General features: G+C 46.5%; 2 protein-coding genes across 6 annotated transcripts in view; one reads left to right on the top strand and one right to left on the bottom strand.

Moving 5' to 3' along the window:
* TRIM23 (tripartite motif containing 23) overlaps nucleotides 1-7803 on the bottom strand; it is a 36498-nt gene extending 28695 nt beyond the window's left edge. For both annotated transcript variants that reach the window (XM_040421339.1, XM_040421338.1), the window contains exon 1: nucleotides 7683-7803. In XM_040421339.1, the coding sequence (XP_040277273.1) occupies nucleotides 7683-7784 (102 nt within the window). In that variant the 5' untranslated portion in view covers nucleotides 7785-7803. The remainder of the gene's footprint in view (nucleotides 1-7682) is intronic.
* Nucleotides 7804-8297: 494 nt separating this feature from the next.
* TRAPPC13 (trafficking protein particle complex subunit 13) overlaps nucleotides 8298-26897 on the top strand; it is a 45856-nt gene continuing 27256 nt past the window's right edge. For all 4 annotated transcript variants that reach the window (XM_040421340.1, XM_040421341.1, XM_040421342.1 and 1 more), the window contains exons 1-3: nucleotides 8298-8448; nucleotides 23314-23382; nucleotides 24847-24946. In XM_040421340.1, coding sequence (XP_040277274.1) covers nucleotides 8403-8448; nucleotides 23314-23382; nucleotides 24847-24946 — 215 coding nt within the window. In that variant the 5' untranslated portion in view covers nucleotides 8298-8402. The remainder of the gene's footprint in view (nucleotides 8449-23313; nucleotides 23383-24846; nucleotides 24947-26897) is intronic.

The raw sequence follows: 26897 nt of genomic DNA on the forward strand, positions 1-26897 counted from the left end.
AAAATCATATGTACCCAAAAATAGTACTAATAAAACTGGCACCTTATCCCCTAGTTTCCAAAATGGGGTCACTTCTTGGGAGTTTCTACTGTAAGGGTGCATCAGGGGGCTTCAAATGGGACATGGCATCTAAAAACCATGTGGAGTTCCTTTCCTTCTGCGCCCTGCCGTGTGCCCATACAGCAGTTTACGACCACATGTGGGGTGTTTCTGTAAACCGCAGAATCTGGGTAATAAATATTGAGTTTTGTTTGGCTGTTAACCATCGATGTGTTAAAGAAAAAAATTGAATAAAATGGAAAATCTGCCAAAAAAGTGAAATTTAAAAATTTGATCTCCATTTTCCTTTAATTCTTGTGGAACGCCTAAAGGGTTAACAAAGTTTGTAAAATCGGTTTTGAATACCTTGAGGGGTGTAGTTTCTACAATGGGGTCATTTATGGGGGTATCCACTATGTAGGCCCCACAAAGTGACTTCAGACCTGAACTGGTCCTTATAAAGTGGGTTTTGGCAATTTTCTTAAAAATTTGAAGAATTGCTTCTAAACTTCTAAGCCTTCTAACGTCCTAAAAAAATAAAATGACATTTCCAAAATGATGCCAACATAAAGTAGACATATGGGGAATGTTAAATAATAAATATTTTATGAGGTATCACTTTGTGTTTTAAAAGCAGAGAAATTGAAATTTAGAAAATTGCGATTTTTTTTAAATTTTTGGGTAAATTTGGGATTTTTTCATAAATAAAGGTGAAATATTTTGACTCAAATTTATGACTATCATGAAGTACAATGTGTCACGAGAAAACAATCTCTGAATGACTTGGATAAATAAAGGCGTTCCAAAGTTATTACCACATAAAGTGAGATATGTCCGTTTTGCAAAATTTGGCCTGGTCAGGAAGGGGGCAAAGGGCCCAGATGGGAAGTGGTTAACATGCAAAAGCCTTATCCAGTTTGACTGAACACACAGCGCCGGATCCGGTGTTAATGCAAGTCAATGGGAAAAAGACCGGATCCGGCGTTCAGTCAAAGTGTTCAGGATTTTTGGCCGGAGGTAAAAATACAACATGCTACGGTTTTCTGATAAGCCTGATCAGTCAAAAAGACTGAACTGAAGACGTTCTGAAGGACGGACTCTCCATTCAGAATGCATGGGGATAAAACTGATCAGTTCTTTTCCGGATTTGAGCCCCTAGGACGGAACTCAGCGCCGGAAAAGAATAACGCTAGTGTGAAAGTACCACTGGAACAAAGGACCAGTGAATAGGCAAGTGTTTGGTTTTTTTCTTTAGGCTGATCATTTTCTGGGTCATAATTAAAACTGATTTGGGATTGAGATAACCCATTTAAGGGGTTTCCAGCCTCTATTTTTAAGTGATGCTGTATCTTCAGGAAAGGCCAGCACTAGCTGATCAGCAGAGGTCCCTGCACCCGTTTCAATCAGCTGCTCTGTGTTGCAGGGAGTCAGTGCCAGGGCTACAGGGCACCAGCAACAATGTAGTGGACAGCGCTGGTCTCTGCAGCACTGCTCCCACTGACTCAGAGGAGAAGCGTCTCCACCACAATGCTGATGGGGATCCCTAGCTCCAGCGACAGAGCTACTCAGATTAGCTGATCAGCGGGGGAACCAGGTGTCGGACCCCCACTGATCAGCTAGTGATCCTGAAGATAGCTGGAGGTTGCTGACCCCTGCACTGTTGTGAAACTACAACTCCCAGCATGCATACTTGCTCTACTCTTCTAAGAACTCTCATAAAAATTAATGGAGCATGCTGGGAATTGTAGTTTCACAACAGCTGGAGTGCCGGAGGTTGCTGATCCCTGCCCCAGTCTCGAGATGTTACTCCACTTTCTACACCACCACTTTACCGCAGCGAGTCTACAACAATGTTTGTCTTTTTCAAAAGAGTCAGATTTGATCAATCTGGCTGGCATCTGCTCGACAAGCGAGCCACCTCCACCTCCCCACTATCAAAACTGGAGAGAGTGGCGCAAAACGCCACCAAAGTTTTTGTGCAAATAAACCTAAGAGTTTGTAAAGCCCATTTTTACAGACTTTTTGCAAGCCAGAATTCTGGAGTGCAGGGGGTAACCTGCCCCCGTTATTCTGTTCCTCCTAAAATGAATATATAAATAAAAAAAATCGCCAACTGGGCATTGCCATTTGGGGGGGGGGGGGGGCACTGCACACTTTAGAACTGTCCACTTTCATACCCATATCGCAAGGGAAATGGTAGAAGCCAGTTGGCAATTTATTCATAAGTTTCTAGGAGGAATAAAAAACGATTATTGTACTTACCGTAAAATCTGTTTCTCTTGCGTTTATTGGGGGACACAGGCTTGACCGTGGGTATAGCTGCTGCCACTAGGAGGCGACACTAAGCACAAAGGTGTGAGCTCCTCCCTCCAGCTATACCCCTCCTACAGGGACTAAGCTAAATTAGTTAAAGGGAATTGATTTATAGAGCTGAGCTGACAGCTGAGCTAGCGCATGCGCAGTGTCCTCAGGGTTCCTTCCCTGTGCTGACATCAGCCTCAGAAAAGGCACTGCGCTAGTTTGCGCGATTACGGCACTCTGGCTGACGTCGGGGAGCAAGGAGGATATTCTGAGGATTCAGGGCGGTGCTGGACTCCTCTCATGTACAGGACACATATCAGGGTAATTTGCATATGTATCAAATCGCTTTTTTCCACCACAATAAAAGCACACAGAGCTATGGGGACGGGATATTGCAGATGTGCTAGCGGCCATCTAACAACCCATGTCCTCAGCTCTATACACCGAACCCGGTGACAGGTTCCCTTTAAGCCTCATTCACATGTCCGTGCTCAAATCCGTGAGCAGGTGGTCAGTGATGCATCCCTGAAGGATGCGTGTTGGGTCCGTGTTTTGCTGTCTGTGTTGCATCCGTGTTTCACCGACACTGAACAGCTGAAAATTTTTTTTCAAAGAAACTCTTCTTAATGATCCGTGAAACATGGATGGCATCCGTGGTTTTCACAGACCCATAGACTAATGGGCGCGAGATCAAAATAGAGCAGGGATGGCCAACCTGTGGCTCTCCAGCTGTTGTAAAACTACAACTCCCACCATGCCCTGCTGTAGGCAGTCTGGGCATTCTGGGAGTTGTAGTTTTGCAACAGCTGGAGAGCCGCAGGTTGGCCAGCCCTGCAATAGAGCATGGATCCGTGCTAAAAAAAAAAAAAAAAAAAAAAACACGGACCGTGCTAAAACACTGACGTGTGAATACACACATTGAAATGAATAGGGACATGTGCTGTCCGCAGAGAACACGCACAGAACACGTGCCAATCAGAGAACAGTCTGCAAAACTCAACGCCCCAGAAGCGTCAGCAGACGCAAAAGATGTGTACTCTGTAAAATTTGGAAAAGGTATGCTAAGACAACGAGGTAGCCGCCTCGCATACCTGAAGGGCCGAAGCCCCATGATTAGGGCTGAAACGATTACTCGATTTAAATCGAGTAATTAGACACAAAAAAATTACTCAATGCTAATTTTTTGCATCGGGGATTCGTTTGGGTCATGTGAGCGGGAGTGAAGCGCTTGCTATTACTTACTGGTCCGTGGTCACCCGCCGGCCCGCGCACTGTACCCCGACACATCGTCAGGTCATAGTGCAGCGCGCGAAGAAGAAGGAAGGAGCTGTGGAGCGGCGCCCCTACAGGAAAGGTAAGTATTTTATTTTACTGGCGCTGCGGACATGGCACTGAAGGGGGACAGCCAGCAATGGATGGCATGGAGGGGCTGAACTGATGGCACTGGGATTGGGGGGGGGGGGGGGGGGGGAAGACAGCTGATGGCACAGTGGGAAACGAAGGGTGTTGGAGACTAATGGCAGGTGGTCTGATTAGTTTTTATAAAGGAAAACAGTCTATTAATTCATTTTTTCTTATTAGATTATGGAAGTTTTAGACGCCGCCAGCCCTCGTCTCGGCCCCTCTGGAATGACGAACGGGGAATCCGTCCGCTGGAAAGATGATGTCTGGGACAGATAGATGCGAACGGCTCGTACCAAATCCAGAGTGTGGAGCGACTGCTCCCGAGGATGAGACGGGGCAGGAGAATAATCTCTTCTTTGAGATGGAATGCCGACACCACCTTCGGAAGGAAGGACTGCACAGGGCGAAGGACTACTTTGTCCTGATGGAGGATCAGGAAAGGCGACCGAGTTCAGACACCCTACAGATGGAAGGCCACCTTGTAGGACAGGAAAAAATTTTTTGCAGACCTGCAAAGCCGGGAGGGTCTGCCTCCTACAGATACCAAGCTTAGTCCCTGTAGGAAGGGTATAGCCGGAGGGAGGAGCTCACACCTTTGTGCTTAGTGTCGCCTCCTAGTGGCAGCAGCTATACCCACAGTCAAGCCCGTGCTCCCCATTGAGACGGATGAGAAAGGAACAGCACAATGCAGAGTTATAAAAAAAGATGCTCCAGAATTGGTACCGTATTTTATGGGGAATATAAGTAATGGCTGCAGCTGTGACAATGGATGGGATGTCACGCTACCAGTTTGCAGGGACGAAGCCCTCAGCGCTAGAACGGCGTGCCGGTGAATGTGACACAGAGTACGGCATCTGCCACGTGTATACTTTAAATGTGGGACAAAAAGGTTATGTGAATACAGGCTTAGGCTTCATGCACACAACAAATCCCGGCCCATGTGGCGTCACATCTTCTGGAGCCGCGGCAGTTCCCCTGGTCCATGATTTATGACGCAGCGAGTTCCTATCTGACCACAGGTATATTGCACTGTACTCACATCATCATGAGCACAGTATGGCAGACCGACCGTCAGAAAGGAACATTAATTATTATGATAGCGAGTTTGGTTCAGGGGAGCTGCGGCACAAGGGTCGGTTTTTTACGGGCTGAACACTGTTGTGTGAATGAGCCCTAATATGAATGTGTGAATTCAGCCTCAGGAGATGCTACAGACGGTGCCCTGTGCAGCAGCATGCCCGTCATCGGCAGTGTGCAAATACCACATTATCCATTGGCATCACCCTTAGGCCTCTTTCACATTAAGGTACTTTCACACTAGCGTTTTTCTTTTCTGGCATAGAGTTCCATCCTAGGGGCTCAATACCGGAAAAGTACTGATCAGGCATATCCCCATGCATTGGAGAGCAATCCGTTCAGGATGTCTTCAGTTCAGTCACTGAACGGCGTTTTGGATGGAGGAAATACCGCAGCATGCTGCGCGATTATCTCAGTCCAAAATTCTGGATCAGTTGCCGAAATGCCATTAAAAATATCGTAATGTCGGATCCGTTCTTCTGGTCTGCGCAGACCGGTAAAAATGTGAAAAAAAAAAATTATAGAAACGGATTTGTTTGTCCGTATAACAAACGGAGAGACGGATCCGTACTTGCAATGCATTTGTGAGATGGATCCGTCTACAAATGCTGTCCGTTTGCATGCAGATTGCCTGATCCGGCAGGAAGTTACGACGACGGAGCTGCTTGCCTGATCTCTCTGCCGCAAGTGTGAAAGTAGCCTGAGCGTTACAGAATCTCTCAGGGTCTGTTCAGAAAAAAAAAAAAGATGGTTTTGCATGCAAGAGTACTTTCACACTTGCGTCAAAGTTTTCCAGTATGGAGTTCCGTCCTAGGGGCTCAATACTGGAAAAAAAAAAAAAAGAAGATCAGTTTTATCCTAATGCATTCTGAATGGAGAGCAATCCGATCAGGATGTCTTCAGTTCAGTCACTGTACAGGTTTTGTATGGAGATAATACTGCAACATGCTGCATTTTTCTCTCCCACCAAAAATCCTGAACACTTGCCAGAATGCCAGATCCGGAATTTTTTTCCATTGGAATGTATTAGTGCTGGTGCTCCGTGAAATTTCCCTACCCTCGTCACTTCCTGTTGTGACGCGGCTGCACCGGACATCACGTTCCCAGCTTTGGTAGGAGGTGTGCCGCGCCGCGCAGGCGCACAACAGGGTAGGGAAATTTCACACCAGAGTTGGGGAGAAGGGGCCACCTAATGCGCTTGCGCCTTACCTTTCAGCTGGACACCGGCCGACACTGCGCATGTGCCGGGAGCCTCAGCAGCGGTAGAGAAAAATTACAGGACAGTGCGCAAGCGCGCTAACTACTCCCATCGGGATATACTGCGCGTGCGCACCAGCAGACAGGGAGATCTCCTATACCGAACATCCATCCGATCACCGCGCCTGTGCAGTGTGGGGGTAGGGAGATCTGATGGCCATTTGTTCTGTTAAATCTCCCTACCACTCACTGCGCACGAAAGGTGTCTGATCATCTGGAGCCAGCTGAGAGGTAAGGCGCAAGCGCATTAGGTGGCCCATTCTCCCCAACTCTGGTGTGAAATTTCCCTACCCAGTCGTCCCGGTATTGCAATGCATTTGAGAGACGGATCGGCATCTGGATCAGTCTACAAATGGTTTCCGTTTGCATACAGATTGCCGGAATCCAGCAACACCAGTGTGGAAGTAGCCTAAGTTCGGGCAGTTTTGTCTGCGATTGCGTTCAGCGTTTCAGTTTTGTTCCACACAGGTACAATCAGGTTTTGATGTGTTTTTTATATGCATGGGAGAAAATAAAAAAAGTTGAATAACAATCTACATCTCATAGCAACAAATCCGTGAAAAACACATTACATCCGGATGCCTTCCGTTTTTTTCCCCATTCACTTCTATGGAACCAGAGCAGCGTGAAAAACGCAGAATATAGAACATGCCGCGATTTTTCCCGGACACACAGATCACGTGTGAATAAAAGACGCCCCTGTACACAGACCCATTAAAATGAACGGGTCAGGATTCAGTCCAGATGCTATGCGTTTGTTTCACGCATCGCGCCCCCGACGGAAAACTCACTGCCTCTTTCACACGAAGGTTACGGATTCCCCTAGGGTCGATTCGGGGGAAAAAACCTGATGTTTTGCACGCCAGCCAGTTTTGTCTGCGATTGCGTTTTGTATGCACATGGAAAAAAACAAAAAAAACCTGAAGGACTAAAATCTACATCTCCTAGCAACCGTCAGTGGAAACCGCATTGCATCCGCATTCCTTACGTTTTTCACAGAGGCCCCATTCACTTCTATGGAACCAAGGCTGCGTGGCAAACTCAGAATAGAACATGCTGCAATTTTTCCTGAACGCGGACACACGGAAGGATCCAGTCCGCACGCTATGCGTTCGCTTCACGCATCGCACCTGGACGGAAAACTGAGGCCTTGCGGTTATTCAGGGGGCGACACTGTGACAACTGCGGGCGACACCAGGATAGTCAGATTTCTAGTTGTCACCCTTGAATGCGGTGTCCCGGGTGCGTCCTGATATCGCATTACTCCGGGACCTCTGACATGGGGGACAGCAGTTTCACCACTAATTTGGGGGGGGGGGGGGGGGGGGGGGGGGGATGAGCAAGGGCTTCATAGGGGTAACAGTCTGCAGCAGCATCACATGGGGACGTGTTTTCCTATGGGACGCAGGGGCTGGCCAGGCTAATCTTCTTGCAGTTAGGCCACAAAGCTGATGTGATTGGGCTGAGCCTGAACCACAACTGCCGCACTGCACTTCCATCACAGACACGGTGACGTGTGAACAGAGCTCTAGGCCCCTCACACATATACCCGCCATTCCCTATCACAGCTCCACCCAATAGCGTCCCTCAGGTGCTAAACTCACCTTCACTGCCCCTCCTGGACCCACCCGACTCTGCCTGCTGATGCTCTCCATCCTGCCTGCAGAGCCGTGCCTATTTACAGCTGCGGCTGCAGCGGCGGCCATATTGGCAGGACGGCGGTTCAGAAGCGACAAGGGGTAACGAAGCACAGCTCCTGATAATTAGAACCGCTACAACCAGAGGTAACTAGGAAAATAATCCGTTTCTCATTAAAAAACGCAATATATAAAGTGCTGACGTTAATGTAAGTCAAAGATTCGGGGGCTTTCTGATACAAATAAGGGAAATTACAATAAACGTCCCACCCCATGTCGCTGATGGTTCGATCCGAATTCTGCCAGTACTTGCACGTATGTAAAAAATAGACTGCGCTTAGTGGCGGCCATCTTTAGTGTGGGTAACAACACGTCGGTTTTATATAAAGCAGTAATGGAGCGCGTTCCTTGTTTCATATATATATATATATATATATATATATATATACATACATATACATATACATATACATATATATTACTGTGGTGTGGATTGATGACATTTGAATAACTTTATTGCGACAGGTGATCCCCTGAAACGAACACTGGAGGTCATGTGATCTGGTGACGACACTTGCGAGATTCCAGTCTGCCATTGGGCCGCGTGAGGAAGAATTGTGTTCCGTGAGGGGATCCGTAGAGTCCGTCCTAGGAGTCAGTGCAGCGGCTACGGACACTGTGGGCAGCATGGAGGTCAACCAGCCTAAACAGGAGCACTTACTGGCCCTTAAAGGTACAGAGACTGCGTGTGAGAGCTTGGGTGGGCCTGGAATCAGTCTGGGGTTCACTTCCTGTAGCTGTCATGGTGTGCCAAGCCTTCCCTGCACTCAGCTGTCAGACCCCCTAGGACATGATAGAAACTGAAGGCTCAGGGTCGGAAATAAGCGGTTTGATTGGTTGCTATGGGCAACGCCTTCCATTATTGTCATGAATGAGGCACCTCCCTTCCTTTCCTGCAAACCCCATGTCCAGTCAGAGGCCACACAGCCGGACGCTGGCGGTGTGCTGTGGAGAACTGCTTTCCCCAAGTTGAATGACACTTAAAAAGGCAGGGAATGGGTTAAAACAGTAAAAGACTATACTTAGACTCCACCCACCCCCACCCCTCTTCCTCAGTGGTGGGCTTTATTTACATACCTGTATACTGCACCTGACTGCTGCAGCCAATCAATGGCCTCTGCAGTCTTGTACCGTATACCACCGAGGCTGGCGATTGGCTGCAGCAGTCATGTACCGTATGCGGATGCGTCAGTGCTGCAGCCAACAACGTGCCGGCATGGCTGCAGGGAAGATTAGAGCGGAGGAGCGATTATGTTCAATATTGTGGTCGAGGAACGTTTTCCGCGCCCTGTTAGGTATATATTATATGATGTTAGTTCAGTAGTCTCTTTTATTTTAAAAATGGGTGTCCCCAGCCTAAAATAGGTCTGCCCTGGTGAGAAGGGGGCTTTCCGGGCAGTCAGGATAGGTCCTCCATATCATATTGGTGGGGTTCTGACTCCCGGCCCCTCCCCCCCCACCGATCTGCAGTTTGTGGAGGCCACGGCACATTCATTGGTCTTGTGGCCTGTGTGCAGCTCAGTCCCATTGAAGTGAATAGGGCTGAGTTGCAATAACAGATGCAACCTATGGGCAAGAGAGGCGCTGTTTTTTCTCTCATAACCCTCCATTAAGAATCGGCATTCTTGTGGTCTCTTTGACGTCCCTGCCCTGACCATCGGTCCGTTGTAATGAGCCCACTGAGGTGCGTTGCCGTCGGGTTAGGATTTGAGTTTTATGTGTTGTCATCCAGGTGTGTGTATGTGTGGCTTTTACCAGGGATATGAACGAGCAGGCAGTTTCCCTTTGGACTAGTGCTTCCTTGTCAATTGTTTCTCGCCCATCAGTCACCCAATAATGTCAAGAACTCTGTGCTATTTTACAGCAACTCGCAACCAAAAGTCACCCTGGGTCCTAGCCTTAGGCTATTTTCACACTCGCGTTTGGTGTGGATCCATCATGTATCTGCACAGACGGATCCGTTCAGATAGTACAAACGTCTGCATCCGTTCAGATCTGTAACACTGCCAAAACGGATCCGTCTTGAACACCATTGAAAGTCAATGGGGGGCGGATCCATTTTCTATTGTGTCAGAGAAAACATTTGGCTCAGTTTCGTCAGACGGACACCAAAACACTGCAGGCAGCGTTTTGGTGTCCGCCTCCAGAGCAGAATGGAGACGGATCGGAGGCAAACTGATGCATTCTGAGCGGATCCTTTTCCATTCAGAATGCATTAGGGCAAAACTGATCCGTTTTGGACCGCTTGGGAGAGCCCTGAACGGATCTCATAAACGGAAAGCCAAAACGCCAGTGTGAAAGTAGCCTTAAAAGGGTTTTCAGAGACTTTACAACTGATGACCTATCATTAGGATAGTGGGGGTCTGACATCCGTGACCCCCGCTGATCAGCTGTTTGAGAAGTGCTGTGGCCTCCTCTCAGTGCACAGCGCCGTACCTTGTATAGTGGCTGTGCTTGGTATCGCACTCAGCCATGTGACCAATGAACATGTCTTCACTGGCCTAGGGAAAGCTGAGACAAGGCCACGGCGCTACTGAGAGTGGGCCTGCCTTCTGAAGACAGCTGATCGGCAGGGGTCCCGGGTGTCAGACTCCCACCGATCAGATACTGGTGATCTATCATTTACTCGGAAAACCCATTTAAAGGGTTTCTGTCACCCCATTAAACCGTTTTTTTGGTTTTTTTTCTTCTTTACTAATAATCCCTATAGTGCGATCTCATGATACATAAGCAAATTAATCATTTTGGTTCAGTAGAATTTGCTAAAAATCGATTTTTAAAATATGCTAATTACCTTGCTACCAGCAAGTAGGGCGGCTACTTGCTGGTAGCAGCCGCATCCTCCGATGGTAATGACGCCCCCTCGGCATGCTGATTGACAGGGCCAGGGAAGGGAATCGTTCTCTGCTGGCGCTGTTAGAATTTGAAATCTCGCGCCTGCGCCGTACCTGTCTTCAATCGGCGCAGGCGCACTGAGAGGCGGCCGCTCTCTCGACCGCTCCATCCTCAATGCGCCTGCGTCGATGACGTCATCAAGTACACCCGGAAGAGAAGACGCAGGCATCGCTGGAAGGAGGCGGAGAGTCTGGTGACGTCGCTGGATGCTCGAATCAGGTAAGTATGTACATAATAAGCATGCTGCCACAAAAACCACCAACGAAATGGGAATAAATAATTTTATAAAAATGACAGTTATTAACACTATACCACCAACGATTATTAATAATAAATCTCTTCCGGGTGTACTTGATGACGTCATCGACGCAGGCGCATTGAGGATGGAGCGGTCGAGAGAGCGGCCGCCTCTCAGTGCGCCTGCGCTGATTGAAGACAGGTACGGCGCAGGCGCGAGATTTCAAATTCTAACAGCACCAGCAGAGAACGATTCCCTTCCCTGGCCCTGTCAATCAGCATGCCGAGGGGGCGTCATTACCATCGGAGGATGCGGCTGCTACCAGCAAGTAGCCGCCCTACTTGCTGGTAGCAAGGTAATTAGCATATTTTAAAAATCGATTTTTAGCAAATTCTACTGAACCAAAATGATTAATTTGCTTATGTATCATGAGATCGCACTATAGGGATTATTAGTAAAGAAAAAAAAAAAAAAAAACGGTTTAATGGGGTGACAGAAACCCTTTAAAGCAGCCCTTTACTTTCATTAAACTTTTGATCTATCTCTATAACATAGCAAAAGTTTCAATCAGTGAGAGTCTGACCGCTGAGACCGCCACTGATGTCCAATCTAAGGCTCTTTTCCCGCGTTATGATAGGTTTTTCTAATTTGAAAATTAGGCCTTTAGTGCAACAAGGGTGTCGCCATTGCTCTTTTTGAACCCAAGCTCCACCCATTTCTGTGGTCCCTGGCTGCTTTGATGGACAGGACCAGGCAGTGCCAAAACAGTGTGGGAGGGGCTGGCAACAGCAAAGGGTGGAGCTTCAGTGCAACAAGAGCAATGGTGATGACCTTGTTGCACTAAAGGCCTAATTTGCATATTAAGAAAAAGTATCAAAACTCGGGAACGGAGCCTCGGATTGACAGAAGAATAACAGCGTTTTAATCAGGTGAACCACAGCTATGTGTCTATTCAAACAACTCGACAGGGAGTTCACTGGTGATGGATTCTCTTAAAAGGGGTTTTCAGAGAAAATTAAAAATGTCTTAAATATATATACTCACCCCTTACTCTCTGAGGCCCTCTCGTACTCCCACTGCTATTTGTTTTCAGACACCAGCTGAGACATGCACTTGACCAGTGTAGCCAATCATTGTCCTCAGTAGTCTACAGTTAAAGGGGTTATCTACCTTTTTTTAAATGATGACCTATTCTCCCATTCCTTTCACTGGGAGCAGTGCATGGGTTGAGCGCTGTCCACTACAAGGGTGACTGTGCTGTGTAGTACTGGTCCCAACTTCCAGCGATGGAGCTACTAGAACAGCTGATCAGGGGGTGCGGGCTGACGGACCTCCAACAATTGGTTAGTGATGACCTATCCTGAGGATAGGCCATAACAAAGGCTGGAGAACCCCTTTAGGCGCGTCGCTGTACCCCCCACAGTAGTTTATCAGGACAAATGGACATCATATGGGGCAAGGGGGGTGCGATCTTTTTTTGGGTATGAGATTGGACTGCCACCTAAAGGGAAGCTCAGTGCGACGATTACATTGTCACCCATTCATTTAAAAAACGGCACTGTCTAGTACTACAGTTCCCCATCCTGCATATATATTGACGTCGGTATCCACAAGGTCCGTCTGTATTTTGGACTGAGGAGCCATGTACCTAATAAGACCAGACACCCCGCCTGTCACTCCCCCCGCCAATGTCCATCACTTACCTAATATCTTCGGTGTACCTTCCTACTGTGACAGTAGTCGGTATGCCCTTTGCCCCGGCAGCGCTGTAGGTAAATTGGTGCTCCCCATTTATGAACTGACCCCAAGATGTGCATTATCCCAACTATTTTGTGCCGTGCTTTTGCCTCAGGTCTCCATCATCGGTGATAAGAGGACCTGGAAGACCATGAGCAGCAGCTTCTCGGAGGTCACACCATCGACGGCTGCCCTGAGGTGACACCATTGCATGCTCCTGCACAGCAGACAAGGCGGCTGCAATCTCTTGAGATGTCTTGGCTTGTCCGCTGGTGGTGAGAAGGTCCTCAGTGGATACAGCTGAGCACTGGCAATGGAAGTTATTTTGCATTGCCGACCTGGGCAGAAAAACTTGGAAGATTTGCAGAGGATAGCAGCGGGCTCACTGGAGGAATTTCCACCCCGACTCTTGCCAAAATTTGCTCCATGGTTCCCTTTCCATTTACCAACGTTTATTCTTAAACCTCAAAAATGTCCTCCGTTTATCTCAGTGGATCTGTCCTCCGAAGTAGATAAGGACGCCTTCGATCCGGCCCACGCGGAGCCCTTCACGAGTTATGATCATACACCCCATCTGTTGGAGTTTAAGGCTAACACAAGCAGGGACAACGACGAGCAAAGGGGACCTGCAGGACTGGACAGCCTTACATGTGAAACTTTAAGCAAGGAGAACACGTATGTGCGGTCGTGGAGTGTTTGTACTCGGAGAGGTGGGAGCAAAGATCCAATTCCTCCTCCGTCTCCGGAACTGAAACTCATCTTGGATAGACTCAAGTTGCATCTGTTTCATAGGGGACGATGGACGATCTTGCCATCAGCTTGTGGTGGTCGGAGCTTGGAAGAAGTCTGGGATAAACTGAGCAGAATGATAAGACACGGCATCCTTCCGAGCTGTAATGCCACCGTGCCACGAGACGTCCGAGAGATCTGGATATTCTGTGACCTGCGCTATTGCGAGCATATTGGGACGTTAGTGAGGACAGAGATGAAACTTTCGGGGAACATTGAACTGTTCGTTCACAAACATGGGGTCATTTTAAGGATGTGATATATATATATATATTTTTTCTATTTTTTTTTTATAAATTGTATGCTGTAAAATCTCTTAATGACAGTGTGATTTACGGTAATGTACGGCGTCTTGTATCAGCTGAAAAGTGGAAGCTTTGTCATATGAGCCCATCCAGATACTGCTTTTAGTACGGACAGAGTGAAAGGTCTCCATACACTTTTCGTAGCTCTTGGGCAGCGGCTCGTTCAGCCGGCAGCTATATCTTCCATCCTATTGGTCAAGCGTGCGTGTTTTTACAATGGAGGGATGGAGGCTGCCTGACCATCGCCTTGAAAGCCAACATGCTGCTCCTTCTTTCCCCCTAAGTCTATCTGCACATGGGTGCGGGTTTACATGCAGATCTTCCTTGTGGATTTCTTTGCATTTCAGCTCAAAATCCCCATATGTTAGTTGCAAATTTTGATGTGGATTTGTCCTGATCTCACCTTTTGCATTGCAAAGGGTGAGATCTACACGGGAAAGCCGCACACACAGTTGACATGCTGCAGATCCCAAAATACAAATAGAAAAATGATGCAAAGTATAGATGAGATTTGGCAAATCTCGCTCACTTTACTGGTGCGGTATGACACTGTTTGTTTGTTTTTTCCGGCACGAAAACCCACATGCTACGGTGTGCCGTCCGCAACGTATGCAGTTATCCAAAGGCAGAAAAACTGCAGCGTGGTACAGTACCAGCAAAGTGTAGGATTGTAGACAAGTCTCATGTGCGCTTTGCTATTTCGTTCCATGTAGAAATTGCCCAGCTGTGCGGATGATGAAATCTGCAGCATGTCCGTTCTTTGTGCGGATTTTATCCTTTTCAATGCAAGGGCGAGATCTGCATCAAATCCGCAAGTAAGGGTACTGTCACACTAGCGTTATTATTTTCCGGCATTGAGTTCCGTCCTAGGGGCTCTATACCGGAAAAGAACTGATCAGTTTTATCCTAATGTATTCTGAATGGAGAGCAATCCGTTCAGGATGCATCAGGATGTCTTCAGTTCAGTCACTGTACGGGTTTTGGACGGAGAAAATACCGCAGCATGCTGCGGTATTTTCTCCAGCCAAAATTCCAAAACAGTTGCCGGAATGCCGGATCCAGCATTATTTTACTTTGAACTGCCCTAAGTGTTCCGGAAAAACGGATCTGGTTTTGCGGTCTGCGCATGCGCAGACCTTTAATAATGTGAAAAAGACAAATACCGGATCCGTTTTTCCAGATGACAACCGGAGAGACGGCTCCGGTATTGCAATACATTTATGAGACGGATCCGCATCCGGATCCGTCTACAAATAGTATCCGTTTGCATACAGAATGAAAACAGCACAAGCGCAGTTTTATGGCCGAGCCCGATATATAAAATACATTGGTTATACCTGATGAAATAAAGTGTTTTTATACTTTTCTTTTTGCGATAGAATATGAAATGAAAAAGAATTGCACGTAAAGGAAAGGCAGGAATATCGTAACATAACATTCCTTCTCAGTAAATGACATATACCAAGAAGTTGGCCACCTTTACGCTGGGCTCACATGGGGCCAGCATTGCGTGAAAATCGCTGAATATAGAACATGCTGCAATTTTCACACAACGCAAAAGTGATACGTGAAAACCACCGCTCATGTACACAGACGCATTTAAATGAAGGGGTCCGGATTCCGTGCGGGTGCAATGCTTTCGCATCACGCATTGCACCCGCGCTGAATACTCGCTCGTGTAAAAGGGGCCTAACTGTTGAAAATGGGCAGGAATGAAATTCCTTGATTTAACCACAACCAAAAAAAAGAGTTAAAAACCGCGCCAGGAAATCGGCGCATGCAAAAAAATCCAATAAGGGTTGCACATCAGGTTTTATTTTAGTACTGAAAATACTCCATGTGAACCTAGCCTTAGTCTGGCTTCTTATGTTACGACCACATGGTTTTCAAATTGCAAGCAATTTTATTGATAATGGCCGCCTGGTAAAGTCCTACTAAACTGTGGCCATCAATATCTGATCGGCGGGGGTCCGACACCCCACACCTCCGCCGACCTGCTGTTCTGCAGTGGCTCCAGTGTCAGAACTACATGGCTCCGCCCATTGTGTCGTGGACAGAGCTGATCCCCGCGAAGTGAATGAGAGCAGCGCTGCAGTAACCACCTCTGTCCACTACACGATGGGTGGGGCTGTGTAGTTCTATTGCGGAACAGGGGTGTGTGGTGTCGGACCCCCACAGATCAGATATTGACAGCCTATCCTGATTATAGACCATCAATATAAAGGACCAGAAAACCCCGTTAACAATCAGACTTCTTTTAGGTATAGTCTACCACTGATCTGCGTGTCTGCGCAGTCTTGGCAGAATCACAGCAACGTGAGAACTGATGTTGATCGTGTTTTTTGGAAAGCGTGTGCACGCCCCCATTCTATTGGGGTCCACATCTGTTCGCTATCTCTGGGGCATTATTCTGTAATTCTCCTGCTGTAGTTCGTTCCATGATGTCTTGATTGCTTTATTAATTGTATTCCTAGCGTTTAATATGAATTTTGAAATGCCTGCACTTTTTATGAAATAAAATGTTAAATTTATTTTTTTAACCTGAAGACATTTATAGGTGGATTTATTATTATACTGCATGAAATATACCGCGCACTGTGCCAGCGCTTCACACCGCGGCAGAGTTGTAGTGGACATCAGAGGTTTATGTCGGGAGTTAGGAACATTTGCCATGTCAAAATATATATATATATATATATATATACAGTACAGACCAAAAGTTTGGACACACTTTCTCATTCAAAGAGTTTTCTTTATTTTCATGACTATGAAAATTGTAGATTCACACTGAAGGCATCAAAACTATGAATTAACACATGTGGAATTATATACATAACAAACAAGTGTGAAACAACTGAAAATATGTCATATTCTAGGTTCTTCAAAGTAGCCACCTTTTGCTTTGATTACTGCTTTGTACACTCTTGGCAGTCTCTTGATGAGCTTCAAGAGGTAGTCCCCTGAAATAGTTTTCACTTCACAGGTGTGCCCTGTCAGGTTTAATAAGTGGGATTTCTTGCCTTATAAATGGGGTTGGGACCATCAGTTGCGTTGAGGAGAAGTCAGGTGGATACACAGCTGATAGTCCTACTGAATAGACTGTTAGAATTTGTATTATGGCAAGAAAAAAGCAGCTAAGTAAAGAAAAACGAGTGGCCATCATTACTTTAAGAAATGAAGGTCAGTCAGTCAGCCGAAAAATTGGGAAAACTTTGAAAGTAAGGGCTATTTGACCATGAAGGAGAGTGATGGGGTGCTGCGCCAGATGACCTGGCCTCCACAGTCACCAGACCTGAACCCAATCGAGATGGTTTGGGGTGAGCTGGACCGCAGAGTTAAGGCAAAAGGGCCAACAAGTGCTAAGCATCTCTGGGAACTCCTTCAAGACTGTTGGAAGACCATTTCAGGGGACTACCTCTTGAAGCTCATCAAGAGAATGCCAAGAGTGTGCAAAGCAGTAATCAAAGCAAAAGGTGGCTACTTTGAAGAACGTAGAATATGACATATTTTCAGTTGTTTCACACTTGTTTGTTATGTATATAATTCCACATGTGTTAATTCATAGTTTTGATGCCTTCATAGTCATGAAAATAAAGAAAGAGAAGGTGTGTCCAAACTTTATGTGTGTGTGTGTGTGTATATATATATATATATATATATATATATATATATATATATATATATATACATACATAAAAGAAAAAAACACCAGCAGCACTATCCAAGAAAAAAAGAGAAGGGAATAGGTGCAGAGCCCAAGTATGGGAATAGGTGCTTACCCACTAGTATAGAAAGAAAAAATTGGACTGCACTCCTGTAGACTTTCCAAATAGTCAGTGAAGAAACTTTATTCACCAATAAAGTGGCACAGAGCGACGTTTCGGCTCATACATGAGCCTTTCTCAAGCCTATATATATATATATATACACTGCTCAAAAAAATAAAGGGAACACTTAAACAACACAATATAACTCCAAGTCAATCACACTTCTGTGAAATCAAACTGTCCACTTAGGAAGCAACAATGAGTGACAAGCAATTTCACATGCTGTTGTGCAAATGGGATAGACAACATTTGGAAATTATAGGCAATTAGCAAGACACCCCCAATAAAGGAGTGGTTCTGCAGGTGGTAACCACAGACCACTTCTCAGTTCCTATGCTTCCTGGCTGATGTTTTGGTCACTTTTGAATGCTGGCGGTGCTTTCACTCTAGTGGTAGCATGAGACGGAGTCTACAACCCACACAAGTGGCTCAGGTAGTGCAGCTTATCCAGGATGGCACATCAATGCGAGCTGTGGCAAGAAGGTTTGCTGTGTCTGTCAGAGTAGTGTCCAGAGCATGGAGGCGCTACCAGGAGACAGGCCAGTACATCAGGAGACGTGGAAGAGGCCGTAGGAGGGCAACAACCCAGCAGCAGGACCGCTACCTCCGCCTTTGTGCAAGGAGGAACAAGAGGAGCACTGCCAGAGCCCTGCAAAATGACCTCCAGCAGGCCACCAATGTTCATGTGTCTGCTCAAACGGTCAGAAACAGACTCCATGAGGGTGATATGAGGGCCCGACGTCCACAGGTGGGGGTTGTGCTTACAGCCCAACACCGTGCAGGACGTTTGGCATTTGCCAGAGAACACCAAGATTGGCAAATTCGCCACTGGCGCCCTGTGCTCTTCACAGATGAAAGCAGGTTCACACTGAGCACATGTGACAGACGTGACAGAGTCTGGAGACGCCATGGAGAACGTTCTGCTGCCTGCAACATCCTCCAGCATGACCGGTTTGGCATTGGGTCAGTAATGGTGTGGGGTGGCATTTCTTTGGAGGGCCGCACAGCCCTCCATGTGCTTGCCAGAGGTAGCCTGACTGCCATTAGGTACCGAGATGAGATCCTCAGACCCCTTGTGAGACCATATGCTGGTGCGGTTGGCCCTGGGTTCCTCCTAATGCAAGACAATGCTAGACCTCATGTGGCTGGAGTGTGTCAGCAGTTCCTGCAAGACGTAGGCATTGATGCTATGGACTGGCCCGCCCGTTCCCCAGACCTGAATCCAATTGAGCACATCTGGGACATCATGTCTCGCTCTATCCACCAACGTCACGTTGCACCACAGACTGTCCAGGAGTTGGCAGATGCTTTAGTCCAGGTCTGGGAGATCCCTCAGGAGACCGTCCGCCACCTCATCAGGAGCATGCACAGGCGTTGTAGGGAGGTCATACAGGCACGTGGAGGCCACACACACTACTGAGCCTCATTTTGACTTGTTTTAACGACATTACATCAAAGTTGGATCAGTCTGTAGTGTGTTTTTCCACTTTAATTTTGAGGGTGACTCCAAATCCAGACCTCCATGGGTTAAAAAATTGGATTTCCAGTTTTTATTTTTTGTGTGATTTTGTTGTCAGCACCAGGGCTGTGGAGTCGGTAGATAAATGTTCCGACTCCTCAGTTTTATGTACTTCCGACTCCCCGACTCCGACTCCTCTGTATTAATATGCGAATGTATTTTATACATTCCTTGAGGGAAAGAAACGCAACCTACCACAGGACTACTGGCTGGGAAGCCAACAGTCTACTGTATTGCACAGTTTAAGCAAAAGACAAACACAAGTTCTTCTAAGCTCTTCTAGCAGAGAGGTAGTTGGGCTGCTGCTTTCTCCTTTGTGTGCTTATCTGCTGCTGAAGATAGGGCAGTGGGAGGATCCAGGAAGGGGCATTTATTCTAAAACATGATTTTCCTAGGAGAATCCCATAGTCATGTTTAAAGTTTAAGCTAACAATCGGAGTTTACAAGTTTTTATAGCCTTAGCTGAATGACAACAGTTTTTCCAATGGTTTACAGCTTCAGTCTTGAACTATTGACTATCCATTCCCTTCACTTCTACAAGTGTCTCTAGTCCTGCAAAAAACATATTAATTTAATCCCTTATCAGTGAGAGGCTAGGTTACACATGGACGCTGCGTTCCCTGTAAAAGCAGAACACAACACTATGGAAAGTGTAAGTATTGCAGCTCCTAATTGTGCGTTGCGTGCCATATAGTGAAGCACATGAAAAGCTTCTTCGCGGTCACTTAACGTGTTCGTTTTGCGGTTACGTGAGGCACTGCATGCATTGGTCTTTATTCTTACAGTAGAGAAGTCATTAATTATAACTTTTTGTGAATTGGGACATTTAAACTTGCTTTTTTTTATTTTATTCCAATCTAAATTTAGTCGGAGTCGGTGCATTGTTTGCCGACTCCAGGTACCCAAAATTTCCCCCGACTCCTCGACTCCGACTCCAAAGCCCTGGTCAGCACATTCAACTATGTAAAGAACAAAGTATTTCAGAAAAATATTTAATTAATTCAGATCTAGGATGTGTTATTTTTGTGTTCCCTTTAATTTTTTGAGCAGTGTATATGTGTGTGTGTGTATATATATATATATATATATATATATATATATATATATATATATATATATATATATATATATTATTTTATTTTTTTCTGTGTGACTCTGCATAGAGTATCTTCATTGACTGCTATTCTAAACCGTCAAATTAAACTGTATACCATGCTGACAGAACAGAAACGGACACTCTTGAGGCCTATAGGTACACTTATACACACCAGGGGTCTTCTTGGTGCATACGTCCAGTGTATACTTAAAACGCTCCTGAAGGCTAGGGCTACACAGCAGCTATGGCCACATCACACGTCAGAAGCCTGCGGTGTAGTGAAAGTAATGAGGTCACTTTGTGCTTGTAGGTTGCTGTGACCACGACCCTATTCAGGCAGCAGTACACGGCAATCGCTGGCCGGAGTCATCATGTAGACCTAGACAAACAGGCCCAAAGGCCCCGATACCATAACAGTAGTCTGGTGAGGGCAGCACATGATACCGGGCATCGACAGAGCAGCGATTTCTCCGCCTTTCTTGCTCTCCTCCGGCAGTCCACACAACTAGAATGAAATGTACACCAGCCTGCAGCTGAGAAACTGCCTGCACCAGGGCCCCCTTTCAAAATGCGGTGAGGACAGCGTAAAAAGGCAATTTGTGCAAAAACGTTTACGCCAATAGTTCTTAAACAGTAACCAATCCACTGTTGGTGACTCTTACTCCACTTTTCTGGTGTAGGGTTTTGATGAATGACCCCCCTTGCACAACCTATAGGGAATGACTCTTTTTCCGCCTCATGTTTGCAACCGTTTAAACACCATTGCACCCAAATTTAGCGGCTAGTGGTGTTTCTATGCCGCCCTTGCCACTTTCCTGAGATGGCAGCAGGCCCACTATATTTATCTGATTGAGATTTCAGTTTAGGCGACTGCTGACGGATGCGCCTAATGTATGGGCCCCGGCGAGGTGAACGGAGTTATCCCTGAAGTGAATAACTTCGGCGTTCAATATTTAAACTTTAAAACTATCTTAAAACAGGAATTCAAAGTCTGCCTCTGTACCGGCTGGTACCAAAGCCAACTTCATATCCCCGTTTTAAAATTGAAAAATCTAATCCCGAAGTTATTCATGAAGTCCCGCGAGACGTCTGTGATAATGAATTTCCCTCACCGGAGCCCATACATTTTAATGCTGTAAGGAGACTGATCTCTGTATAGCATTCAAACAAAGTCTTGAGCAAATCGACTTTGGATCTTGGATCCAAAGCTCAATTCGCTCGGCACTAGTTATGACCGCCGCTGCAGCAAAGATGGAGGTTAGCGGGATGGGAGCTGCTGCGCATGTGTGCCTTTTTGTGCTCCCATGGTCCCGGCCACCAGAGAGGCCAAAGCTTTTTCCTATAGTGTACAAGCACGACCACCACTGCTGGATTGCTGAAAACAAGCAGTTTATAATGTGATGGAAAAATGAATCCAGCCAGTGAAGGAGGCAATAACAGTACATTAGTAAGTGCCTTGTATGAGTTTCCTCTACATAGGAATTACCTGCAAAGTCAGCCTTTAGATCATAAGACTTTCTGGAGCATCAGGGTTTGGATTTCAGCGTAAGAGTCCAAGGCTGAGGCTGGCCATACACATGCAGTACCTCCAGGTTTTCTTCTAAAAAAAGATTATGCTGCAAAAAATTGCAGGTGTAAACCTAGGCTAACTCAATTTTTACTTCATGTAAAGCACCAAAATACGTAACAGACTCTTACTATATATTATACCAAGTGGTGTGAATATCATACCAATCATGATTAAAGGGTATTCCCATCACAGACAATGGGAGCATATCACTAGGATATGCCCCCATTGTCTGCTAGGTGCGGGTTCCACCTCTGGGACCTACGCCAAGAATGGAGCCGGGAAAGTGGTGGCTGTAGGACCCCGGACCCCAGAGGTGAGACCCGCAGCTATCAGACAATGGGGGCATATCCTCGTGCCATGCAAGAGAATGGGTCTGAGCTGTAATATCAATGCACTGGCACTATACAATATACAGCGTGGTGCCCAGTGTACTGCAAAGAGGTCACAGTGCTTGTCTAGCGCAGTGGCCCCTTTAAAGGGGCCCTGAACCCAGACATACCTCCATTTTCACCCAGGCAGCCCCCCTGACTTGAGCACTGATGGGTGGGCTTTAGCGCTGCCCTAGCCAGTAAAACAGCTAGGGCAGCGCTAAAGCACGCCCATCTGAGCCGGTGACGTCACCGAACACACTGCCGGGCGGAAGCTTCCGCCCGGCAGTATGTTGTTGTACAAAAGAACCCGTGCCCTGCACGATCTAGCGCAAGGCGAGGGAGCGCATCGGAGCATGAGATGCTCCGTCGCCAACATCAGGGGGGGCTGCCTGGGTGAAAATAAGGGTATGTCCCGGTTAACCTCTGAACCCGGACAACCCCTTTAAGCAGTTGATTGTTATGTGTGCCAAGAGTCAGACCCCCGCTAATTATAACATATGCTAAGGATAGGTCATCAGTTTGTAACTCCCAGTAACCCCTTTAAATGTGTATGTGTTCTTAAGCTGAGTGAGTGATAAATGTCAGCCAACTTCAAAGCCGTGTTCACATTAGTGGTGGAACCCATTGTAATTCATTGGGGACTGTTTGTTGCACCACAAATCAGTTAATGGGATGTTACAAAACCACATTCACATAGCAGATTATAAAATCTGCAGCGTGTGTGTCCCCCTTAACTACTACAGATTACCTGATGATTATGGGTGGAATTTTCTGAGTATATAATGCTTAAACCCCCATGGGGCAGACTGGGAACTTAAAGTTGCCCCATGTTGTAGGAAGGGCCCAGCACAAGTAGGATGGACCGACAATACCAGTAGTATTTCTCCCCAACAGAAATACTGCCCAGCGGCATACAGGAGAATATAGCGCTACATAACTCATATATCAGGCGACATCCCCTCTGATATAGAAGTTCTCGTTCCTCGTCTTCTCCATTCAGCCCAGACTGCCATGATGGCTTCTGAGGACAGCAATACAGTTGAATTCAGGAGGGCACCTATGGCCACTGGCCTGATACATAGGTGCCTCTCTTTTCTAGGAGCATCAGATCATGATGTACCTGGCTCCCCTGGGCATTACCTCACCAGAAATTAACCCTAGATGAGTAAACCATGTTTTTTTCTTTTTCAGTGATGCGTCTTACGAAGCCAACCTTATTCACAAATATTCCAGTAACATGTGAAGAACGGGACCTTCCAGGTAATTGTTCCTGTTTAAGTGTTTTTTTTCACAGTGCCTAATCACATTTCAAGGGGTTCTTTGGATCTGTATAATTAATGGATCTGTATAATATGCGCACACATTGTAATATCTTACCTGTGTTCACTAAGGCCTCTTGCGCACGAACGATACGGATTTGGTCCGGGTGCGTTCAGGAAAACTCGCACCATTTCGCAAGCAAGTTCAGTCAGTTTTGTCTGCGATAGCGTTCAGTTGTTCAGTTTTTATCGCGCGGGTGAAATGCGCATTGATGCGTTTTTCACGCGCGTGATAGAAAACTGAATGTTTACAAACAACATCTCCTAGCAACCATCAGTGAAAAATGCATCGCACGCGCACTTGCTTGCAGATGCGATGCGTTTTTCACGCAGCCCCATTCACTTCTATGGGGCCTGCGTTACGTGAAAAACGCGGAATATAGAACATGCTGCGATTTTCACGCAACGCACAAGTGATGCATGAAAAACAGCGCTCATGTACACAGACTAATTGAAATTAATAGGTCCAGATTCAGTGTGGGCGCAAGGGGCCTAAAACTAAAAGGACTTTTAAGACCTTGCATCTGTGCACATGGGGCAAACCCAGATATGCCACAGTTATCACAATCCGGAGCGCCAGGACCCCAGGCAGAGCTGGCTGCAGATTTGCCTGAGATGGTGTGGTACAAATGATGGGGATGTGAGGCGGGTCACGTGACCACTGGAGGGAGGCGCTGAGAGCTGCGCTGTTATTATACTGTCCGGGAGAAGCGGGTGACCACGGAGCGGTGAGTAATAGCACGCGCTTCACTCTCGCTCCGTGGTCACATGACACAAACGAATCCTCGATGCAAAAAATTTGCATCGAGGATTTTTTTTGTGTCGATTTACTCGATTCAATCGAGTAATCGTTTCAGCCCTACATATGGCTGCCATGCCCGTGTTGCGGACCACAAACCGCGTGTCCGCAATACTCGAGCACCGGCCGAGTGAACTTGAATAGGTCCGCAATATATGGCAAAATTTAAGACATGTTCTCTCTTTCGTGGTGCGGAGGTACCGACCCATGGGCTTCCAATCCATGCCTCCACACCACAATGTCCGCAATGCCGTATGTTGTGGATTGCGAGCTGATTCAAGTCAACGGGTCTGCAGCACGAAGTTCACACGGCTGGTGCCCGTGTATTGGGGACCTGCTGTTTGCGGTCTGCAACACGATCGGCCATTCGGTCATCTGGATGGGGGTCTAACTGAAAGAGGCATTTTGGGTACAGGCCGGAGAACCCCTTTATAACAATAAACGGTGCCATACATGTGGCACTAGACTATGATCAAGCAGTTCCTTATGGCTGGTCCCATTTCTTGCCTATGTCTATTTTTGATGTTGATTCTGACGTTTCATGCACCTTATAAAATATATTGATCGCGGGGTATATCCCCATGTTTTGGCTGCTTTTGCTCATAGGTGATCTTTTTAATAATCTCATGAAAGAAGACCCTTCCACTGTGAAAGGAGCTGAAATATTAATGCTGGGGGAGATGCTGACGTTACCACAGAACTTTGGGTAACTCCTGCTACTATTTCTGTAATGTAACCTGTGTGTCTTCATGTGATATGTCAGACTAAGGCCTCTTTCACACTAGTGTTGTTAGAATCCGGCAGGAAGTTCCGTTCCAGCAAACAGTATGCAAACCGATATCCTTTTTTTCCGGATCCAGTGAAATACCGGATCTGTATTACCCGGAATAACGGATCCGGTATTTCAATTTTTTTCAAAGATCAAAAGAGAAACCCGCTCCTCTTACATCCTGGCGCATGGGCACACCGTAAAACTGTATCCGGCGATGCAGCAATTTCCGGAACACTTGGTACCGGATCCGGCATTAATACATCTCTATGGAAATGAATGCCGGATCCGGGAAGTGCAGTATTGTTCCGGGATTTTGTCCGGTCAAGTACCGTACAAGGGATGCATACTGAACTGATTGCTTTCCACTCCTAATGCATTAGGACAAAACTGATGCGTTTTTTTCCGGCATTGAGACCCTTTACCGAACTTCAATACTGGAAAAGAATAACGCTAGTGTGAAAGTACCCTTATTCCCCAAACATGGTGTGAACATGGCCTGAGCTGTGCTGAACAATGTGCTGTTCCTTGTCGTGAATTTAAAGGGGTTATCCAATGAATGATGTAAAAAATTTAAATCGTACATAATCTAGTACATGACAACCTCTTTCTAACAAAGCTAGAACCAGCCCTGTACCTCACATGGATCCAGAGATCTCCACATTCATTTCTCCAACTGTCCTGCTAGATTTATTTCAAGCTGGCGTTTTAGGGGCTGTGTCCTTTCTGCTGCTACTGGTGGCAGTTGAAGCATTGAACTGAGCATGTGCTTCCGTCTCAGGGAGCAGGACAGAGAAATAAGAAAAAGAGCAAACAGCAGGTGGCGCTATACAGATAGATTTTTTTAATAACTCAGTAGCTATAATACATTTTTAATTACATGCAATTACAAAAGTAGAATATTTTTTCGTGGGACAACCCCTTTAACATTCTAGCTCATCAGAATAATCCTATTGACCCCATTACAACCAGCGGTGCCCGTACACATTAGATGAAGACAGCCTGGCTGTAAATTGCAGAGAGATCAGCTGACAGACTGTCTACTGGGGGAATGGGGTGTCTCCTGATGGCAGATGTTCGGGGGAGAACAAGGATTAGGCATGTTGGATTTGATCATATCTGATCATTACTTTCCCAGGGACCGATAATCAGACTGATTATTGGGGATGAGTGGTTGTATAAATGCTTGTTCTTGATAGTTGACCTGTGTAACATGCCAGCGATCACCAGACGCCTGCACGCCGGGTGATCGTGTCTTTCTGCTGGCACCAAAAAGTCATTGTTCCTGTACAGCAGATCGGTCTAAACTGCCCTGGAATAATTATTTTCTATGAGGACAAGTGATTGCTGCATGTACAGTATCTCACAGAAGTGAGTACACCGCTCACATTTTACTAAATATTTTATTATACCTTTTCATGGGACACTGAAGATCTGACACTTTGATACAATGTACAGTAGTCAGTGTACGGCTTGTATAACAGTGTAGATTTGGTGTGTCCTCAAAATAACTCAACACACCATCATTAATGTCTAAACCACTGGCAACAAAAGTGAGTAAACCCCTAAGTGAAAATGGCCAAATTGTGCCCAAAGTGTCAATATTTTGTGTGGCCACCACTATTTTCCAGCACTACCTTAAAGAGGACCTTTCACCGATTCTTACCCTATGAACTAACTATACAGATATGTAGAGCGGCGCCCGGGGATCTCACTGCACTTACTGTTATCCCCGGGCGCCGCTCCGTTCTCCCGCTATGCCCTCCGGTATCTCCGCTCACTAAGTTATAGTAGGCGGAGATACCAGTCCCTAAGTTATGGTAGGCGGAGTCTGCCCTAGCGCTGGCCAATCGCAGCGCAGAGCTCACAGCCTGGGAGGTTATTTTCT

Source organism: Bufo bufo, chromosome 2 (genome assembly GCF_905171765.1).
Source record: "Bufo bufo chromosome 2, aBufBuf1.1, whole genome shotgun sequence".
Classification (NCBI taxonomy): domain Eukaryota; kingdom Metazoa; phylum Chordata; class Amphibia; order Anura; family Bufonidae; genus Bufo; species Bufo bufo.